Source organism: Agelaius phoeniceus, chromosome 6, assembly GCF_051311805.1.
Source record: "Agelaius phoeniceus isolate bAgePho1 chromosome 6, bAgePho1.hap1, whole genome shotgun sequence".
Taxonomy (NCBI): Eukaryota; Metazoa; Chordata; class Aves; order Passeriformes; family Icteridae; genus Agelaius; species Agelaius phoeniceus.
Window position 1 is genome coordinate 16,105,159 of NC_135270.1, and position 18,725 is coordinate 16,123,883.

The 18,725-nt window shown below is 43.7% G+C and overlaps 1 protein-coding gene across 6 annotated transcripts in view; it reads left to right on the forward strand.

Moving 5' to 3' along the window:
* Positions 1 to 18,725, forward strand: part of OSBPL5 (oxysterol binding protein like 5) — a 174,126-nt gene that overhangs the window by 84,580 nt on the left and 70,821 nt on the right. Inside the window, exon 1 of one of the 6 annotated variants that reach the window (XM_077179912.1) lies at positions 12,653 to 12,805. The exons of the other annotated variants lie outside the window; for them this stretch is intronic. Within the exon in view, the coding sequence (XP_077036027.1) occupies positions 12,749 to 12,805 (57 nt within the window). The 5' untranslated portion in view covers positions 12,653 to 12,748. Of the gene's footprint in view, positions 1 to 12,652; positions 12,806 to 18,725 lie in introns of those variants that run through there. 6 annotated transcript variants of the gene reach the window in all.

Consider the following 18,725-nt stretch of genomic DNA (forward strand, 5'->3'; position numbering starts at 1 on the left):
CTGCAAAGTGATGGTGTTCCACACCTCAGTGTCCTCCAAAAGCTTTTGTGCACTTGTTCTTCGCTCAGACATTTTAGGGAATTGTTTTGGGGAATGGGTTAAGGGGCTGCTTAGGGCAGGACCCAGGTTGTTGTTTCATGTGAGGACAGCAGAAGTTTCAGCTCCAGGATGGGTTATTACCATGCCTAGTGCCTATCTCACATGTTTGAAACTGACTTGGTATATTCACCACAAACGCGACAGTCTGACATTGTTCAACCTGCTTGTGTGTCTTTATGTCATTTAAATTGTGCAAAGGAGAGGACACAGGAACTCTATTCCTTGCTTACCTAAAGACACTGAATCCATGCTGTACACAAGATAGAAATCCACTTTTTCCTTTTCTTTGATCTAACATTATTTCTAAAGATAGGACACACCTAATACATGAGTCAGTTCCCTACATGCCATTAGTCTCATACATGCCATAGTAGAAGGCCACCTCTTTGTGCTAACCAGGAAGGAACAGATGTTTTTATCACCTTTGGTCACTGTGAGTAGTGCCTTACTCATGATAACCACCCATGAGGATCAGTCAGGCTATTTGCAGTGCAGTGTCATTCACTGTGTGGGAGATTATCAGAGGCTGGTCCCTATTAAAAAAAACAACCAGTTTTCTCTTGCATTGGGATGTTTATAATGGGATCACCTCATTTAATTCTTGCATTGGAATGTTTCCAATGGGATCACCTCATTTTCTCAGGGAAAATTTCTAAATTTTTTTTTAATAAAAATTATTCCCTGCTGAAATGAATTGTGATTTCAGTGGAGCAGTTGTGGCAATTTAGGAACAGTTCTACTCTAAACTCATGTGCATGGACTCAGGGTGCCCTGGGACAGGAAACTGAGTAGATTTGACAGTGCAGTGTGATTCCAGCTTTCACCAAGGCAGGATCTAAACCCTGCTGCTTTGTGAAGACATTGCTATATTCATTGTGAGATGTTTTTCTGCTTCTGTTAAAATGCTGTACCTACCTTGCATTTGGTAAAGAGATAAATGCTATTGCCAATCAGTCTCTCTTTGGAAAAAGCTCCATTTATAATTACTGTTTTATTTGCTTTGATGGAGATGGCTGGGCTTGTTTAGTCCTGCAGTGTTTGACTGAGCTGAGTGGTCTGATCAAGGAAAGTTGCTGTGAAATTTTCTTCTGCTTTGGTAAAAGTCAGTTTGGTACACAGAGTTGGTGAGATGCCAAAGAGACATGTTTTTCTGAGGCCTAAGCTCTGCTCTTTGTGGATGTCATGTAAGGACTGTGAGCTGAGTTCAAGGAAGAAGAGAGAAGCCCTTTTCTCATGATGGAAATCCTTGGAAAGAATTTAAGACCAGGACAGATGAAGGAAGTGGTATTCTTCAACTGAGTGTTCCAAGTGAGGGAATTGAGTGGATGTTGAATGAGTGTTAGGGACTGAATGTGTCAAACCATGTTAATGTGCATTTAGTCTTGCAGGTTGCCTTTGATGTAGAATTGTTAATTATCTTTTTTCAGCTTACAATTAAAAAAAAAAACCCAGCTGAGGAATTTTTTTCCCCCGTGTGGGTGTTGTTTCCTCAGTCCTGGCTGCTCTGAGTGGCATTGTTCATTGCCAAGGTTTAAGTGTAGTTTAAGGTTAATAGTTAGAACTAGGGGTTAGGATTAAGGGTTGGTTTAGGCTTAGTCAGGGTTAGGTTTAGAGTTAGGGTTCACAAGCTTAATTATGCCTGTCCATACACTATGAGATCATCTGCACTATTATCTTGCTGATTAAATTGCAGTGATCTGTTTTGTTTATAAGCAAAAAAAAAAAAAAAAAAAAAAAAAAAAAAAGTGATATATAATAGTTGAGAGGCAGTAATTGGAATTTTCCAGAGCTTTTTCAGCAGGGAACTGTAGCATTAAGCTTTCTCAGTCTTGAACTTTCTCTTTTGTTAAAGGTAATATATCTAAATAGATATTTCTTTTTCCCCTGTGAATGTTTTTTTAAATAGAAATTTTCCACTCATTGTCCATTAATATAATTTGGCACAAAGATAGACTAATTGCATGGGCGGGCACAGTGATAGAGATATAAATCTCTTCCAGTGACAGTGCCTTGAAATAGCAATCAGTAAAGATATCATCACTGCAGTGTTACATTGCAGATAGATTTTGCTGCCTTTCTGTGAGGGTGAGTGTTGTATTGAACCCATACATGTGTGTGTGTATGTACATGTGTGTACTGTGTGTGCAGCTGTGGATATTTAATGCTGTTGGATCCTTCTGCCCCTGAACCACTCAGGTGTGATGGATGCTACCATGTAGAGATCTACTCAAAAAACAATCTCTGCCTCATTTTTTATCCAACTTCACCCACACTGTAACACTCTGTGCTGTCCGTGTCAGCTGTTAGCCACAGTGCTCAGGAGAGAGATGTGACCCTCCTAGGTCATGTTTAGCTATCCCAGGCCCCTCTAACATCCCTGGAAATCCTGGAGTTGACCAGCTTTGAACTCAGTATTTGAAGCTAGATTTCAAGGGATTAAATGTACACTTGGCTCATTTGATTTATTTTTTTCACCAGCAGGTCCTCAGTTACCCACCTTTCTTGCCTGTCCCCACAGGGAAGCACTTTGGTTGTCTCTCCTAAACTGAGTAATGGCAATCTGTCACCTCAGTCTTGCTGGAAATGCTGTAAAATGCCAGAACAGAAGTAGCAGGCTTGAGGTCTTGTATTCTGCTTGTTGTGGTCACCTGCTGTTCAGTGCAGGGAGCTGCAGAGAAAGGACATTTGTGTGGCCATTCCTCTACTGCCATGTTCCAGGTATGGGATCACAGCTAAAGTCTGTTTTTATCTATTTTTCCATTATTGGTGTATTCACTCTGTTCAATGCAAGCAAAAATATTCCAGAAGCCAGCCTGGCTCTGACATGTTAGTCTTGGTTCTCTGTCCTCTTGTGCTGATCTCTTCTTGCCCATGCTGCCACTGAACGACCAGTGGGACAAGTCTGGAGACTCAGCATCAGGGAATCTCTGACTCACTGATGACACAGCTGCAGAAATGGATTTTCTTGGCAGAAGAGACTAAAACAGGCATGGTTTCAGAGGAAAAAAAATCCCCTGGCAGCCACTTTACGTTGCCATTTTCAAAATGGCATGTTCTGTCAGAAAGTCTCTTCCAACCCTTCTTGCTTGCTTTGGATTTAGAGACACACTCTTTGATAGGGAAAGCAGACTTGGGGCCAGAAGTCCTTCCTTTGGGTGTCCACCCCTTCAAGGCAAAGGCAGTTTTCTAGATCACAGCACTCAAGTCTGACTGTATTTATCAGAGTTAGCTGCTGCATGTCCTCCTGTGCCTCCAGCACGTACAGCACCTCCTGGGTGGAGCGCAGGCACTGGCTGTTCTGCTGGACTGTGAGTCGTTCCCTCCTTGCTGTGCAGCTGCTGTGCAGCACAGTTTAAACCAGAAGCCAATGCAACACATGATACCCAGCTATCTGTGGCATGAAATGGTGTGTTACCACTTCAAAGGCAGCCCAGAGCCTCGTGGTTGTCCTCTCAAACAGACCCTGCTCTCTGCTAAACATAAAAGGACATTGTGTAAATAGCCTCACTTGCATCAAAGTCAGGTCACCAGCTGTGGATCTGGCTCCACGTGTCTGGTGTGTTCTTTACCAGCAGAGATAATGGTATTTAAAATGATTTTTACTGAGGTTTTTGACTCTGGTGTTTTTTACTGCATCTGGCTCCATTACTGGCTTTCTTACCATTCCCATAACATCTTTTTCTTTTTGGGAGCTGTTGTAAAAGCAGAATCTTGTACAGCTGAAAGCATTAAAGCCAAAGGGTTCATGAACAGGGAGCAGAACAGGCTGATTCTGACTCTGGTGGCTCAGAGCTGGATTCAAAGGAGACTGACACACCAGTCACCTCATATCCAGTCCCACGGTTCTACCTTAATTTTAAGCTAGAGTACACAATGTTTGTCTGTGTAAAAAGCCATAATGAAAACAAGAGTGTTGGAAGAAATAAGGTAATTTACTTTTTATGGGTGTTCCTTCCTTCCTGGTTTATGTAGCTCCAGACAATAAGTAGTTGCAGTTAATGTAAATTAAGCCTAATGAGCAGTTTAATGTAAGTGCCCCATACATTCAACTTACCGGCACAGACTGCAGAAAAAAATGAACAAGTTCCTGGCATAGTCTGAAGTATGTGGGTCTTACTGTATAAAGTAGTATCAAAGTCATGTTAGAAGGCATCAAAATTTCTTCAGATTGCCTAATTCTCTGACACAAAAGCACAAGCTTTTGAACATCTTGAAATGTGGGTTTCTGAAGGTTTGGATAAATTTGCATTTTGCTGGAATTTTTAAAATCTGAATAACTTACCAAGAAAAGCCTTTTTTGTACCACTTCATCCTCAGTGGCTGTGTTTCTTATCAGAGGTTGTCTGCCATGTGCTAATATAAAGAAGTACTTAGGACAAAACATGTTGGCACCAAGTACTAAGGGGGGTATAAAAATGTATGACTCTGAAAATGGACTAGGGCTGTGGTTGCAGTTACAATTTTTGCAGACAAGTGATTTGATTTGGAAAAGAGTCCTTCCAAAGGTGGGGTGACATGCTGGTTCATGGAAGCAAGCTGCCATTTGCTGAGAAGTCAAGTTCATGATTTAACAAACAACACTTTTTCATTTTCCCTTTTTAATTGCAGAAGTCAGTCACAGTTCATCTTCTGCATGCTGGGCCACGAGGAAGAACAACTTCCTCGTCATCCCTTATGCTGGCTTTTTCTCACTCTATGTATGAAACTAAGGGGTGATTTTTTTCCTACCAGTTTTAGTAACTAAAGTCACAACATCCAATTCAGGATTGCACATAATCACGATGGCTCAGTCTGTTTAGAAAGTTTACTTTGCCATGTAGCAGCCAGCACATGTTTTTTCCATATGGAATTTTTCAGTCTCTTGTGCTCTGTAGCTGCTGGAAGCAGAGGACACTTGGGTGGGTGAGGAGCACCCTTGTCCTGCCTTCACTGTGTACTGGGACATGTGGGCTCCAAGAGTGGTCCCAGCAGCCTTTGTCCTGATTTTCAACAGTCAGAGCACTCAGTTTGCCTGGTGCACTGACCCGTTTGCCCGTGGCTTGCTGAACTCAGTCTTTTTCCTCCACTTCTCAACTGGGCAGCTCTTGAGGCTGCCAGTCCTCCTTGTCTCTGTCCTTCTGGCAGCAGCAAGACAAACTCTCTGCTGTTCTTCTCCTCTGCACATTTGCAGTCTGCCTTCAAGAAAAGATTTCTCTCTGCAGATTTTGTTTATTAAACTGAGAAAAAGAACAACGCCCTTAACCCAAAGCCCTGACATTCATTGGCAGCATGGCAGTGATTCAGGCAAGCACAAATCCTGTCACCACCTTACTGTGTCATTTGGGAATATCATTACAATAGTGCACATTTCACACAGCAGTATTTCCTCAGTGTCCTGGCCCTGGAAAACCTCCTGTTACTGGATACTCACCAAGTTGTTAATGGAAAGTTTGGAAGCAGGTGTGGCAAAATTTGTAAACACATATTAGCTATCTTCTTGCTTCTTCCTGAATCACAGGACCTAATCATAGACTGGGAGAAAGGTTTACATTTTCTCTTAACTAGGGCTCAAAGCCCAGACCTACCCATAATTATTTCTCATAGCTGTGTTCCCAGAAACAGGCACAGAGAATGTAACAAAAATATTCCCAAGATTAGCCTGTTTGCCAAAAACACCCTGAGTAATCTGCCTAGAGGGATGGATGCTGAGCATAGTCTTGCTGCTGTTGGTGGCTCCCCCTTCCTGCCATTTGAGGCTTCTTTATTAGTTTCTAACAGCTTTTTTTTTTTTTTGCTTTTTCTGACAGGCTTTTCTTACACTTCTCTTTGATACCTGGGATTGTGGGTTCTTTGAACTGGCAAGGCAAACTGGCTGTAATTCATTCAAGTGTCTCTGTGTAAATGTCTAAAATAATACCTCTTTAATCTGATCCTGTAATGCCTTGCATTTTTTTCATTCTTTTACCTTGTTACTACAGTATTTTACTGGTTAGGTACAGTGGAGCCCCTGTGAAGGCAGAAAGATACAGCTCTTTTGAAAATCAGCCCTGTAGCAACACAGCATCACATTCATTGATGGTGGTAGCAGCAGGGAAGATCTGTGTTGGTTAGTAGATGTTAATGCTATAAATTATAAATTGACCATGTTCTGAATTTGTGTTCTTTCAGGGGACTGCCAGCACAGAAAAGCCTGCAGACCAGGCAATGGGATCAGTGCTGAATCTATTATTCTTCAGGAATTAAAGTGCTGTGATTTAGCAAAGTTACTTTCTTTAGCATGAGCAATGAGCTGGGTTGCTGTCAGTGGCAGCATTGCTGGGGTAAAGCTGCATCCTGTCAAAGCTGTACTTTGCATAAAGCAGCAAGAATGCCTCAGTATGATCAGGTGCCCTCTTCCTATGGCACTATTAGTTTGCAGATAGAAAAGACTGATTTAGGCAAAAGATGCTTTTTAGCAGGTAGGACTGACAGAACTTTATTTGTTTCCAATGACCTCTGTTTTATATTTAAATGTTGCCTTGACATATATGAATGTCAAATAAAAACTGTAGCAGTCATTTTAAATATAGCAGAGGCTTGAGATGAGTGGAATTAAGGAAAAGGCAGGAAATTGTTTTAACTCCTGTATTGGTAAAGCCACTGGCACAACCTATAGAATTGGTTAAACCATGGAAATAAAGCATGTCTTTTCTGAAAACTTGTGATGTTAGTTTCTACACCTTTTTCTTTTTCTATATATTTTTCTTTTTTTTAATATGGCAATTTGGGAAGCTGGTAAAGACTTGGCCCTTTTCACAAAGCATCTTGGAAGCAGTTTAAGATGAATTAATTCTATTTGCTTAAAAAATTGGTTTAGTTTGTAAATAGCACGAGAAGGTGTAGCAAGAAGGATGTTGTAGGATTGTTTGAGAACAGTCTTACAGCAATTTAGAACCAAAAGGTTTTTCTTTATCAAAATTCTGAATATAAAATGGTTTAATCTGCTGCTTACTAGAAATGAAGGGCTTGCCTGTGTCATTCCAAAATGTGCAGTTGTGGAAATGAGTAGTTAATGGAGAGTCTGGAAGTGGTGAGAAATCATGGCCAGGCATACATCAGAAAGCAATTCTTCCTCTATCTCCTCCTCATTTTGTTTGATGGAAAAGCAGCACTGTAAGCCTGGTCTATTTCTTTTCTGTCACTCTGCAATCACAAAAAATGCAAAGCACAGATCTCTTTCATGTCAATGACATTTCAAGAGAATTCCTGGTCTAAAAGGAGAAAGAAAAACAAGTTGTTTCTTATTTACTTGCTTTGTTTTGTTGTTTTCTTTTGAAGCTAGAAATGCACTGTGAAGATGGTACAATCAGGGAAGGGCCTGGGAAGCTCAGCTGTGCTAAGCCCTCCTTGCCAGAACCACTGAGGTCCTCATCTCCCCACTGGGATGGCCAAAGGCTCCTGGGGCTGTAGGGCTGAGCAGGGTTGTAGGGAGTCTTCCTCAGCAATGCCGGTGTCCTGCTGCCTGGCCAGATGGGGGTTAAGGGCTGCCTGCCTGCTTCATGATTTAGAGAGATTCCAAGGGAGAAAGTGTGCCTTTTCTTGCAGGAAATCAGAAGAAACAAAGGGAGATGCCTTTGCTACTTCAGCTGTAGGAAGAAGCTGTGTCTTGTGTTACTTGGGCATTGTCTTTGACTGAGTAAGAAATGCCCAGAGGAAAAGGGCCAGTGTAGACTTTGAGGCGGGAGCATGCTGAGATTTCCCTAGACAGGTTAACAAACTTTTCCAAAGTTATTGTGTCTTTGGAAGTAGCTTTGCTACAGGACCTGTGTGGGAGTTGAACCTACTTGCATAATCCATGTGTCAGCTCAGTTGGTTTCTAGTTGTGAATTGATCAGGTCATCGAATTGTTGCAAGCATCAGAATTTGGAAGTATTTTAAGTGGGACTGTCTGTTCTACGGTCTGGTTTTGCATTGTTAATTTAGTAATACAAAGCTGTATGTGCTGCTTGGCCTTTCTCTAACAGCATTTAATAGAGGTCTTTCTGAATGTTGTCCTCTTTTTTGAAGATCAAAGTGTTTTGCCTTCTTTTTAAGAAAGCAATCAATTCAGCCAAACTTACAGGAAAAAAACACCTGGTCATATGAGCTTGGGGACCCAGACATGCTTTTCCATTTACATGAAAGACACAGTTACTTGGCAGAAATGGAGCATAGAGAAAGAAACAGTGAGAACACAATTACCAGGCACATGGAAAATTACTTTCAAGCAAGTCTCTTTGAGATCAAGAAGTGTTAAGACAGATCCTGTCCACACTGACCCCAGGCAGGTCACCACTGACCCAAGCCCAGCTGAGGGTATGAGCTGGCAAGAGGACAAACACATACCAGTTTGCAGAAATCAGTTTTGTTATGGCATTCATCCTGAACTAGTGTAAGGAAGAGGTAGGACATCTTGGAAGCAGTTATAATAGTTTCCTTCTGGGAAGCAATTTGATGGTTTGCCATTGTTTTTCTGTGGCTGAGATGGATGGTAGAGGTAGATGTGCCATTGCTCACAAATGATGCTGTGACAGTTCCCTGCTCTGGATTGTCATGCCTTGCCTGGAGCCAGTGAGTCTCAAGGCTGCCAAGGGCAGACCACAGTCTAAAACTGTTTGTGAGGAGCCACCAGGTTGCTGTGATATTTAGTGATTCATAGCGGAGCAGGGGTTGCTGCCTCTGCATGCACCCATTCCAAAATTCTCTGCTCTTTAAGAGGCAATAGAAAATGGTGAACCAAGGGAAACACAGGGCTACAGAGACCATAAAATCTTTTTCCTGGAAAAAACTGTTCCTAGCACCTGCTTGTCTCATGTGCCCTGAAAAATCCCTTCTGTTTTCACAGCTAGGGTGTCCTTCTCAGACAGAAGCCCTGCATCTATCCCATCTCAGTGGGGATCTCAGGGCCTTCACAGTGCTAGTTGCTTGTGAACCCTTCTCTTTAAATTCATCCCAGTTTTTATTTTTGGCTCATAATACCCAGCCACAGAGGGCTCCTTTAAAAACTGTCTGAAAGCGAGAGAAACGCTTTTGCCCGAAGATTCCCTGAGACTCTGGGACATGCAGTGAAAAAATTTTACTTTCCATTCTTTCTGTTAATTACTTCCAGAATTTACTGCAGGGTTCCTCTGCCTTCTTAAGTGAGGCTGGATATTTCTGGGGTACTGTGCACCCTGCATGGTTCCTCCCCTGCTGGTAACCCCAGTTTCTGTGGGTGCCCTGATTATCCCAGCCCCTCATGGGAGAGGGTCTGTGGACCCTGGCCTTGGTATCACTCCTTGCCTGACACCCCACTGGGATTTATCATTTTCTCCAAGGTGGCAGCTTTAGAATCCTGGCAGTGTTTGTGCTGGCTGACACATGAGCATTGCCTCCCACGAGGATTTCAATCGTTTCCTCCTGCAGTGTCTCTGATAGTTGAAGTATCTGATCCAATAAAAGATCATGTCTCAGCAGGTGCTGTGGTTTCAGCAAACAAAGGTCTGTCAAGTGTGGAAGGTGGTGTTTATGCATACATTTAATCCTTGTTTGCTCAGTACTTATAAGGTGTAAAATACCTCCAAAATGCTGGCTTCTCATTGTTACTATTACCACTGAATCTTCATTTATTCATGAGAAATTAGTGCAACAAGTGGGAGTTCTTCTGAAATTCTTTAGTCACACCATTCCAGATGTCTTGGAGGAATCTGGTCTGACACAAGTGTGCCCCAAGACCCCAGTGCATGCAGCAAGAGGAGTTGGAAACCATGTTTCACTTAGAATTTTTATCATGGAAACATGTTGGAATGAGTTACACACTGCAATGGAGGACTACAAACTTTACAGAAGAGATAGACTGGGAAGGAGCAGGAGTGTTGCACTCTCTGATAAGGAATGGGTGGATTGTGAAAGGCTGTCTCTGAGACAAACAGCTACAAACAGTTTGAGCTTGTGGGTAAAAGTCAAGGACCACACCAACAAAGGACACCTTGTGAGTGGGATCTACTAGAGGTGTCTGGCCAGGGGGAACCTGTTGCTGAGGCCTTTTGGCTCAGCTGCAGGAAGCATCGTGCTCACATCGTGCTCATCCTGATGGGGGATTTCAGCCATCCAGATGTCTGCTGGAAAAGCAATGCTGCAGCTGGCTGTAGGCAATCTAGGAGACTCCTGGTGTGCATCAAGGGTAAATTTCAGATCCAAGTGTTACACAAACCAGTGAGGGAAGATGCGTTAGTGGACCTGGTGCTCACCAGTGCGAATGAACAGGGGTTCATGGTCACAGGGGTTAATATTGGAGGCGGCCTGGGCTGTAGTGAGCATGCCCTGGCTGGGTTTGTGATCTCAAGAAACATGGGTGTGGCAAAGAGCAAAGTCAGGACCCTGAACTTTAAAACAGTAAACTTCCAGCTGTTTAAAGAATTAGTGGATGAGATTCCCTGGGAAACTCACTGCCCTGAGTTTATCCCAAATGCTGTCCTTAGCTGACCAGAGCTGGCAACTCTTTAAGGCCACTTTTCTTAGAGCACATGACCTCTCACTCCCAATGTGTAAGAAATCAAGTAAGGCAGGCCAGAAACCAGCATGGTTGAGCAGAGACCTTCCTCTCAAGCTGATGAGCAAGAAGAAAATGCACAGCTAGTGGAACCAGGGTCAGATGACTGGGGAATGTACAGGGATACTGTTTGGATGGGTTGGGATGGGATCAGGAAGGGTAAGGCACAGATAAAATGGGACTTGGCAAGGGATGTGAAGAATAACTAGGAGGGATTCTGCAAGTACAGTGATCAGAAAAGAAAGGCCAAAGAAGAGTGTACCATCCCCCTACCCCCTATAATAAAGGAGAAGGAGAGCTGGTGTCAAGGGAGGGGATCCTGTCCTTCTTCTCTCACGAGACCCCACCTGGAGTGCTGCATCCAGCTCTGGGGCCCTCAAGACAAGAAATATGGATGGACTCATTCCAACAGATGGTGGATCTGTTGGAATGAGTCCAAAGGAGAGCCATGTGCATGGTCAGAGGCATTGACCACCTCTCCTATGAGGACAGGCTGAAAGAGCTGGAGTTGTTTAGCCTGGAGAAGAGAAGGGTCCAGGGAGACTTCGTTGTGGCCTTGCAATACTTAAATGGGGTTATAAAAAAGAGGGAGAGCATGGGCAGATAGTGATGGGACAAGTGAGAATGGTTTTAAATTGAAAGAGGGCAGATTTAGATCAGACATTAGAAAGAAATTCTTTGCTGTGAGGATGATAAAGCAGAGGAACAGGTTGCCCAGAGAAGCTGTGGATGTTCCATCCCTGGAAGTGTTCATGGCCAGGCTGGATGGGGCTCTAGGCAGCCTGATCCAGAGGAAGGTGTATCTGCGGGTTTCAGAAGAAGATAATCTTTTAGGGCCCTTCCAACCCAAGCCGTTGCATGATTCTGATTCTATGAAGTCAATGTAAAACTGTACAAAAAGATACTGACTGATACACTGCAGTGGGTGACAGCAGCAGATAAAGATATTTTTGCAAAACTCTTTCTTCGTGATAAGGACCAGGGAAGAGCACATCCTGGAGAGAACAACAGCAACACAGATAGCCTTGGGGGCGAGCTTTGGCTGAGGTGTGTGTTCTGTGTTTGTCTCTTAACTTAGCAGCATCGGGAAAACCCACGAAGGAAAAAATGTGGATATTTTCCAGATGCAGAGTGATTCAGGGCTGTAATTACAAATGCTCGCCTACTGAAATATTTGTACAATTGCCACGGGATACTGTAACTAGCAACATCCATTGGATTGTTTTTAAATCTAAAGCAGTAATGCTGTGCTAGTGTACCTGAAGTCTGCACCAGTGCTTGGCAAACCTGCTTCTGCATGGCAGGTTTAGGTTCTGTATAGCTTAAGAAATGATGCTTTTACCGCTCAGCTGCATCAACTGAGAAATCTTTGTCAAACTCATTTGTATCTGAGTCCTGTGCAGAGTGCACTGAGTGATTCCACAGTTGCAAGGATTTACTTTATTCCTTTCAGTTTCATTTCAGAAAAGAGTGAATTGGGGAGGGTTGCTTGTTCCGGTTTGGGGTTTTTTTGCTTTTGATTGCGCAGGGATTCTGTGGGCTAAGAAGCCACTAAAAAGGAACAGAATGAAAGTGAGAGATTATGCACGACAGGAATAGAGTCTTTCACAGAGTTGCAGATTGTTTTTTGCTGCCGTGCTTTGATAAGTGACAGCAACTGGCTGTAATTCTCTCGGTGCTGCCCAGCTGCTTTGATCAGCAGCGAAACTGTTAACAGTGCTGACAATTAATTATTGTCGATGGGCATTGCAGCTTGAACTTCCCCTGACAAACAGTGGCAGATCACACCCGCTCTGGGCTATTGTTTAAGGCTTTCTTTGGACATATCGCTGGGCTGAATCACGTTGTGCTTCTTCTCGGGATTTTCCTCCACAGTCACCGTGGTTAAGAGTCGCCCTGGTTTTCGGAGCGAGCGCTGGGCTCGCAGGCAGGGTGCTGGCAGCGTGTGGGAGGTGTGTTTGAGAGCCATGTGCCCCTGGAGCAGAGGCTGTGCGTGCCGCTGTCTTCTCTGGCTCCTGTGCTGATCTGCAGCCTGGAGCTGTGCAGCATCCAGGAGGGGTCAGAAAGCCCTCAGAGCATGTAGCAGGCGGTGAGGAACTGGGGAAGGGATGGTGGCTCTGAATGCAGGTGTCGTGTGGGAGAGAAGAGGGATTGCCCTCTGAGGCTGCGAGCGCTGCGGTGAGTGTCCTTTTCCCCTTCCCCAAGACTGACCCCAACCTTCCTACTTTCTTACCACTCTCTGAAATCCTCCCTTTGTCTAGGCTCTTTCTTTATGCCTTTCAGCCTCTCCTTTTTTTTACCTGACCTCCTCTTCTCCCCTCATCTCTTATTCCCCTCCTTTCAGTCTCCTCTTCTTTGTTTCCATCCCATGCCTCAGAGGCTGGACAGTCTTAAGCAATTGCAGTGTGTTCTTTTGAACATTTGTAGCCTTATGCTTTGGGAACCTTTGACTGGCAGGAATTGTATCTGATGGATTTGAAAGTATCTGAACACCCTATTTGCATTTCTGCCTGTCTGCTCAAAACCACACGGCCACTCAGCTCCCTTGAGGCTTGAATTCTGATAGCAGCAGCTGTGGCAGTGGCATCCTGTGATTTGCTTCATCAGTTGACATTTCAGGAAATCTGGATTGATATAACAAGGTTGGCCATCTTACTGCCCTTTGCTGCTAAACAGCTTGGGTACCTTCTCACCTGCATAAAGGGTAGATATAACTGGCTTTATTAATGAGAGCCCACATGAAAGGGTGCCCTCTGTAAGTTTTTGTTGCTGTTATTACTATCCAGTGGTCTGTATTGATTTGTGGTCTATTTTATTCAGCTAAACCCATGATCAGCCCAATCCTTCTCTGTGTCTAGATTGCTTGTAGAATTAGGAGTTTTGCAGTGTTTTCAAGATCAGGAGCAAATCCTCTCAAAATTAGGTCTTGCCTATGTAAACAACTTGCACTACTTTTTAACTGCTGTTCTGTAATATTGATACAACCCTCCCTGAGTGTGAATTCAGCTATGCCAGTATGAACATGCTTATACCAGTGTGGCTTGTTCCCCTGTGGGAAAGAAGAACCAGCTCCTCCAGTATAAAGCACCTTTTTTTGGCTCTGATTACATCCACACTTTTGTTGTATCATCAGAAATATAGCAGCAAATAATACTTGTAATTTAACGAGGATGAACTGGTACAAAATCATGTATAGAACAAGTCTTGGTCTGCAGACTGCCTCAATAACTCTTTGACAAGAAGTCTTGAATATGCTGTGTATTCATAATCTTGTCTTTGTGACCAGAGGTACAGTGGAAAGACTTAGTGTTACTGCCATTATGTATTCACAGTTAAGAAACTAAGAACTGGCCAGTGTGTCAGCTATAAAGTCATGACTGTGAGTCATGTGAGTCATGGTTGTTGTTTATTTATAAATAAAGTACCAAAGATTTTATTCACTTTTAGACTGATTACTGACCATTGCTTTTATGTGCAGCCAAGTGGCAATGTAATGGCAGAGATGTAAATTCCAGTAATGCTTGCTTAGAAGTGCCTTTGAGATGTCAGGGAAACAGAGAGATATTTTAGCAATGTCACAACAGTGGTTCCTGAAAATCCACTTGCACCAGGGAAATGGGAGTGACTGGTGGGTGTGAAACACTTATCTGTGGTCATCTGCCTCAGTCATCAGTAGGACAGGGCAGTCTAGAGACCAACAGTACATAGTGAAACTTTGAAAAATTCCAATCAGACACTATAATCCTAAACATCATGGTTTATCAGTGGGGTTAATCTAGATGATCAGTATGTGTCTTGTAGCAAGGAATGTGTCGGGAAGACTTTTGGTGTTTGCAGCTAAAGCAGAAATACATTTGGTACAGAAATCACTTTCTATTCAGAGCTTTTTGGGAAGGCAGTGCCACCAGCAGAAGTGGTTTTTTGGGCAAGAACTGTCTTAATTGTACATGACTGATGACAGCTGTCTGGAAACATGGGACCTAACTAAAGCTTTTAGGTTCTCTTCTACCAGAGAAAATAAGCAGGGGAGGCTCCTTTTCTTCTGCAAGGTAAGAGGTTATTTTAAGATATTTTAAGTTATTTCAAGGTGATAGTGATGTAAAGGAATTGATGGAGGGGGGAGAAGCTGGTGCTATTAGGGGACTGCAGAGGTTTGTTAGAAGGAACATGCTTTGTTGTGCTGCTTGTTGGCACAGTTATCTTGACAGGTTGTTGAGGGAAGTAAATTTTCACAGAACCTAATAGTTTCCTCCTATGAGTTAGTGTCACCTCTGTCTCATTTAATTCCCACCTTTGCTTGCTGTGAGTGCCATTTCCATGCTGCATTTCTCAACTTCATTACCTCCAGACTGAGCACTGCTTCAGGAGCAGCTTTCCAAACTGCAAGGGGCTTGTTTTGCAGAGCAAGGTGCAAATGTCCTTTGCTGTTTTTTCCCTGAGCTCACTGACTCCCCATGACTGCAGTGATGGTGGCAGAGGTGACTCCCACGAGCAGGCTGGGTCTCTGCCTGCAGGCTGGGGCTGCTGGGGCGGCACAGGCAGGCAGTAGAACTGCTGTATGGTCATCAGGAGCAAGCAGCTGACCTTGAGCAAATCTGCAGCTGGGTTGTAACCCAGCTGAGTGTCCAGCTTGCCCTGGTCTTTGCTGCCTCTTTCTAGGAGGAAGGTGATCTGTGGGAGTCCTGCTGCTGGGTTACATTACTTCTTTCCCTGAGCTGACTCATGGGTTGTGTCTGTTCTGTTTGCATCGGGTGGGAACTGCAAGCTGTCAACAGCTGATCTTTCACCTTAAAGAGTCCAGCAACATTGGCAGTCCTGGAAGGAGAGGCAGAGACATCAGACAGGTCCTTGCCTGCATCTCTTGGCAGCGTGGTTTGCAGTCAGGACAGTTTATGTGAGATTGACAGACAGAGGCAGTCTCAGCTTGGCCCCACTCCCACATGAGTCTGCAGAATTAACTGCTGAGCAGTTTTGGGAAGGTCCCTTTTATTAGTCTGCTCACCTCCACTTTTAACCAGATAGGAAATTGTTCATTATAAAAGGCCCAGTTGTCCTTACAGCGGTCTCATCACTGCTGTCTGAGGAGTGAAGCTGTTAATATCTGTGTTTGCACATTTCTCTAAAGATGAAGAGATGAGTGCAGTGGAAGATGAGTTTTGCTGCGAAAGGCACTGAATGATCTGACCTGATCAAGGAGAAGACATTAAAATGTTACGCTCTTCAGTTTTCTCTGCTTCACTCAGACATTAGCTGCTGTGTCTGATGCTGTTTAGCAAATACATTTGGGTCCAAGTGCTGCTTGAGATGATAGAAACCCAATATGCTTTTTGAGGCAGATGCAATTATTTGCTATGTGTTAGTACAGCTCCTAACACTGTGGGTTGCTGTGCCTCCTGATTGCTAGTGGCTGAGCAATAGTGTTTGTTACTGGCAGTTGGTAATAGCAGCCTGGGTTTGTGCCCTGTAGGGGAATTTGATACACGTGCACAGCCATGGGATGTTAAAGATTTTGTACCTTTTAGAGGCACCACAAAGTCTGCACAGACCATCTAGCCTTCTGCCATTTTAAGTGCTTCCTTACTTCATTTAAGAGATATTTGTTTATTCTTTCCCCTGTTGCCCTCCCAAACTTTTCAAATCTTTCCCATCTGGGCTCTTTTGTTTATAAATTCTTCTGTGTTTGGAGCTTGTAGGCAGCAACCACTTTGAAGCCTGCTTTTCTAATACAAACCAAATAGCTGCCAGGAAGCATCATGGGCTCTTGCTCTCCTCTGTCCTCTCTTTACAGCACTGCAGGTCTCTGAGATTGCCTCTGTTCTACCAGTTGGATGCCCAGCCATGCACTACCTACTGTCAGTCAGCATCTCCCTGCTAAGGAGGCCACAAAACTTCCCTGATTTACACAGCCTGAGGATCTGACGGAGCACAGATATTTTCATTCATTTTTTGGTTTGTTTGTGTTGAGAAATCAGGGTGGCAGCTCCCTCCTGTTGTATGAGACCCACATAGCTGAAGCCTATCCCTTTTTTCCTGGTATGGAAAAGAAGAGCTGGTCAGCCCTGAGAGGGCCTGAAGTCTGGCCTCATAAAAACTGTCTGTCACCTTTTAGCCATTCTCTTTGTCACTTCCTTTCCATAGCAGAGATAATGGGAGTGTTTCCTGCTAACTCCTGTCTCTGTGATAAATTGCTGTGTCCTTTATTGGAAAGCATTGTATAGCTGCTCTTAGCACTGTGATAAAGAAAATGCTGTGAACTGGCTGCATTGTGTTTGGCTTCCTTTCAGACAAGGCCAGTCTGGACACTGAGGACCTGATCTTCCTTTTGGGTCAGACCTCAGCTCACATTTGTGTGGGAGGCAGGGATTTATGTTTGCTTAAAGCCACATTTGTGCTTTTGGCATGGAGCCATTGAAGGTCAGTGTGATCCATGAATCTATAGAAAGGGGGTCTGCAGGTGCCCCTTGTTCTCCATATCCTCCTTTGAGCTCTCCTCCCTCCCCTGTGGCATGGACATCCATGTGTTGGTGTTGTGTTGTGTGGTGAGGGCTTTCCTTACCCTGGGAGCTCCCAGCTCTCCAGGCAGGGCTGATTTTGACCTCCCTTGTATTTCCAGTTCCCGGTGCTTATAGCCAGGAGGCTTTGTGGCCAAGCTATACTGTTGTTTCAGTTCAGATTTTTTTGCCTGTAACTTTCCATTCAGTGACAAAAAAAGCTGGTGTCAGTATAGGTTAGCTTTAAAGTGATGAGAAGAATCCTATTCCTGAATTCCACAGCTTTCAGATTTGTTGTCTTGTATCAAGAGTTGTATTGTTAGGTTTGCTGCCCACCAGCCTGGGAGTCCTGATTCTTCAGGGCTTTAGCTTATGGCTGATAACTCAGTTTCAGTCTTGCTTATGTCCAGCATGCTGCACCTGGTAGTGGGACAATTGTATGAGTAGCAGAGTAGTCACTGGCAAAAATACTGGGATAGTTTTAGTTGAAGGGGTAGAAGGAGATGGGCAACGGCAAATACACAGTTAAATATGTATGACATGGGTGTGCTCATCCACCTGTGTGCCTAAAACTCCCTCTGGCTGAATTGAAGGAAAGCCACAATGCAAAGAGTTATCCTGTCTGCTTGTTTTCACTGTGTAAGGTAAACTAGGAGAGAAGGAGAGACTGGGGTAGGCACAGAAGGGTTTTCATCCTGAGAGCTGAGGTTGAGAGTGGGTTTCATCGTGCATGCTCAATCAGCCTCTGCACGGCTTGAGTCCTTTGGGCTCATTTAACACAGCATAAATCCCACCCTGCACACTCTTTGTGGGTTGTCTAGTTCCCCTCCTCCTGCAGAGATTTTTAATTAAAAATCTAGGACCAAAATAACTGCAGTACTGACTTTTAACTATTGTTGAAGGAAGAGCTGGATGCTCTCGTTTCAGAGAAATAGTGAGGTTTATGCAAAGATACTCAGTATATTAATTTCCTGAAGAATTTCAAGGAGAGTGGCTATATCAGAGGAAGTATAGGTGGAATCTAAATTTAAAGCACTGTACAACAGATCTTGGTATATTACAATGCCCAAAAGTCTGAGAGGTTGAACAGGGGCATATAAGGATCTCTTAAAAAATAGATGCACTTCCTTAAAATTTATTTGGTCATGTTTATTCAGCCCTCCTTATGAAGGCCCCTGAGATTTACAGATCCTGTCTGAATCTGATAGAAGAAACAAGAAAATAGAAGAGTGGAAAATTCAGCATGATTAGAGCCTCATAGGATGTGGTCATTTCCCTATCATTTACATGTGCTGCAGAAATAGGCAAGCCAGGTCAGCTATAATCTAGTAGGCTTGGGGTTAGAGCCATTGGGTGGAAATATAATTTGTGCTCATACAAGTTGTCAAGGTAGAAATACACTTCTAATCTAAAATTCTTTGGGACAATGCATGCTCATGGCATGATCTGGAACTGAATCTTTGTGGTTTTGAACAGCACTTGTTTTCTGCTTTGTAAGATGGTCAGTAAACATCCTTTCCTGCCATCACCCTTGCCTTACTGCTTGGAGCCCAAGTCTGGGAATGGCTCAACAGACTTGAGGTAGAAATTGATTCTGGTTTACTTTG